The sequence below is a fragment of the Anastrepha obliqua genome, chromosome 3 (assembly GCF_027943255.1).
Source record: "Anastrepha obliqua isolate idAnaObli1 chromosome 3, idAnaObli1_1.0, whole genome shotgun sequence".
Classification (NCBI taxonomy): Eukaryota; Metazoa; Arthropoda; class Insecta; order Diptera; family Tephritidae; genus Anastrepha; species Anastrepha obliqua.
Genome location: NC_072894.1, coordinates 81,958,727 through 81,961,521, shown reverse-complemented (window position 1 = coordinate 81,961,521; position 2,795 = coordinate 81,958,727). Strand labels below are relative to the sequence as shown.

The following is a 2,795-nucleotide window of genomic DNA, read 5'->3' as shown; positions in this document are numbered from 1 at the left end:
AAGATACAAATTAATATAATCTTCCGCATGAAATAATGTAAAATTTTAGTTAATTATTAATAGCATATAATAGTGATAAAGAATAAATAACAATACGAATACGCGTGGGAACAGGGTAATTCGCGAATTATTTAGAGAGCGAATTAGGTGTCGTGGGAACACAGCATAAACATTTGCCTGTGGAGATGTGATGTAAAGGCGCCGACTTCTATCTATCGATAGCACAAAAGCATTGATAGACTATCGATGAGTTATGAACAAAGTTGTTTCAGATGCCGGGTAGCTTTCTGAAATTTTTTGTGGTTTTTGTTCACTTTCGGCACAAATTAAGTTTAAATTTTGTTTATTAAGTTCTTTTATTTGATAATTAAAAAAATATGTCCGACGATGAGGACCTCCAATATGTTAAAAGGCAACGAACGCTTCATTATGGTTCACTTGAGGAAGTAGAAAGAAAGCGTCAAGCTGCAGCTATTGTTTCAAGCGGTAATCCTGCAGCAATAACTTGTACTTCAAGTGGTGGAGTAACGAATCAACTTGAGGATATCGACTCCGATGAAGATTATGAAGAAGTAAAGAAACCTTCCGCGCCTTCCTTGCCTCCTACATCGGGTGCATTGGCAAATAAGATCGATGATGATTATTTCGACTTGGAAACTGAAGTAGCAAAGGACAAGGAAGCGCTTCTCAAAGAATTTGAACGAAAAAAGCGCGCACGGCAAATAAATGTTTCCACAGACGACGCTGAAATAAAAGCCAACTTGCGGCAACTCAATGAACCAATATGCTATTTTGGCGAAGGACCTGCTGAGAGGCGACGTCGATTAAAAGAATTGTTGGCTAGCTTGGGAGAGAATGCGATCAAACAAAAGCAGACGGAAGAAGAAGAGCGAAAGCAACTTCAGAAAGAACAAGAGTCAACATGGTATCACGAAGGACCTGAAGCTTTACGTGTTGCAAGAATTTGGCTTGCTGATTATTCATTACCGCGAGCAAAAGAGCGCCTAGAGCATGCGCGCTGCCAACTGGATATACCAAGTGCGACTCGTGCAGGACGCATGGTGGAACTTCAAAAGAGGCTGCATTCACTTGCACCGCAATGCAGTCAAGTGGGCGACACACGTCCAGTTAGTGGAGTGGCTTTTAGTGAAGATTCTAAATTGCTCCTTACATCATCATGGTCAGGGCTATGCAAAGTTTGGACAGTACCAGATTGCAAGTTATTGCTGACACTGCGTGGCCACGCCAGTTACGTTGGTGGTGTTGCATTTCGACCCGGGGTGTCACAAGAGGATGGTAATGTTGTGACAATGGCTTCTGGAGGACATGATGGTGCTGTTAAATTGTGGGGCTTCAATTCTGAAGAATCGTTAGCTGATATAACTGGTCATATGCCGCATCGTGTTTCTAAGTTAGCATTTCATCCATCGAGTCGATTTCTCGCTACGGCATGCTATGATTCTTCATGGCGCCTTTGGGATTTAGAACAGAAAACAGAAGTTTTGCATCAAGAAGGGCATGCCAAATCCGTACATTGTCTGAGCTTCCAAACCGATGGCAGTGTTATTGTAACCGGTGGACTTGATTCATTCGGGCGCGTGTGGGATCTCAGAACAGGTAGGAAGCATGTGACTTGAAAAATTAGAAATGCGACATCATTCATTTTATAATAATTAATTCAGGTCGATGCGTAATGTTTCTAGAAGGCCATTTAGGATCTATTTTCGGAGTGGATTTTTCACCCAATGGCTTCCATATTGCCACAGGTTCTCAGGATAATACTTGTAAAATTTGGGATTTACGTCGACGCCAGCCTGTTTACACTATGCCTGCGCATACAAATTTAATATCGGACGTGAAATACCAACGTGATGGTGGTAATTTTCTTGTTACTTCGTCTTACGATTGTTCTACAAAAATATGGTCAAACAAAACATGGCAGCCATTAAAAACGTTATTAGGACATGATGGAAAAATAATGGCCGTGGACATCTCGCCGAATTCGCAACATATTGTAACGGCTTCATTCGATCGTACCTTTAAGCTCTGGGCTCCGGAAAGCTGATGCTAATGGACAGCATTTTTCATCTTCATGTGGATGCCTTATTCTTGGTTTTGATTATTATTATTACTTATCATTAAAATTCACTGCGAAGTTACATAGTTTATTTTTGTATTGTTAAATATGCTAATGTTGAAATGTTAGACCACTTATTTTTTCCATAGAACGGAACGAGGATTTAACATATCTTTAATGTTTCTTACAGTAATGTACCAACGATCGAAAATTTCATTGAATAAGCAACTCTAAAACGTATTGCGCAAAGATCTTTAGGTAAAAAAGATTAATTAAATATACGCTGAGCAAACATCCACTTTGTATTTGAATGAGAAGAATAATGTAATTAAATATAAAATAAAAGTGATTTGTTATGCATTAAAATAAATGCTAAGTTACGTTATTGTATGCATTAAGATACAGAAAAATTTTTAAATAAATTTTCAAAGAACTAGCTCGAAAGGGGATGAAAAGTTACTGTAAGAAAACTGCCTGCAAGACGTAGATTACCATGGTATCGCGAAACCCAGTAATACACTTAAAGATATTTATTCATAAGTTTTTTTGTATGCAATTATCTGACAAAGTAGGAACGAGTTCAAAAATGCATAAATTCAAAACATCAACGCCTTTGATTTTAAGCCACATTAGATGAAAATATCTAAATTGCGTAACTTAATTACAAAATGACTACGCGGGGTGGTTCAAAATTTATTTAGCTTTTAGTGAATGAATA

The 2,795-nt window shown here is 38.2% G+C and overlaps 1 protein-coding gene across 1 annotated transcript; it reads left to right on the top strand.

Annotated features, from left to right (window-relative positions):
• The first annotated feature begins 243 nt into the window (after positions 1–243).
• Positions 244–2,447, top strand: LOC129241868 (U4/U6 small nuclear ribonucleoprotein Prp4). The gene is made up of 2 exons (XM_054878412.1): positions 244–1,617; positions 1,683–2,447. Exons 1-2 carry the CDS (start codon positions 378–380, stop codon positions 2,063–2,065), a joined length of 1,623 nt encoding a protein of 540 aa, XP_054734387.1. The 5' UTR covers positions 244–377; the 3' UTR covers positions 2,066–2,447.
• The last annotated feature ends 348 nt before the right edge of the window (positions 2,448–2,795 follow it).

Coding starts and splice junctions, on each gene's coding strand:
- LOC129241868 (XM_054878412.1), top strand. CDS start 378: ATGTCCGACGATGAGGACCTCCAATATGTTAAAAGGCAACGAACGCTT. Junction 1,618..1,682: donor CGTGTGGGATCTCAGAACAG/GTAGGAAGCATG, acceptor TAATTAATTCAG/GTCGATGCGTAATGTTTCTA.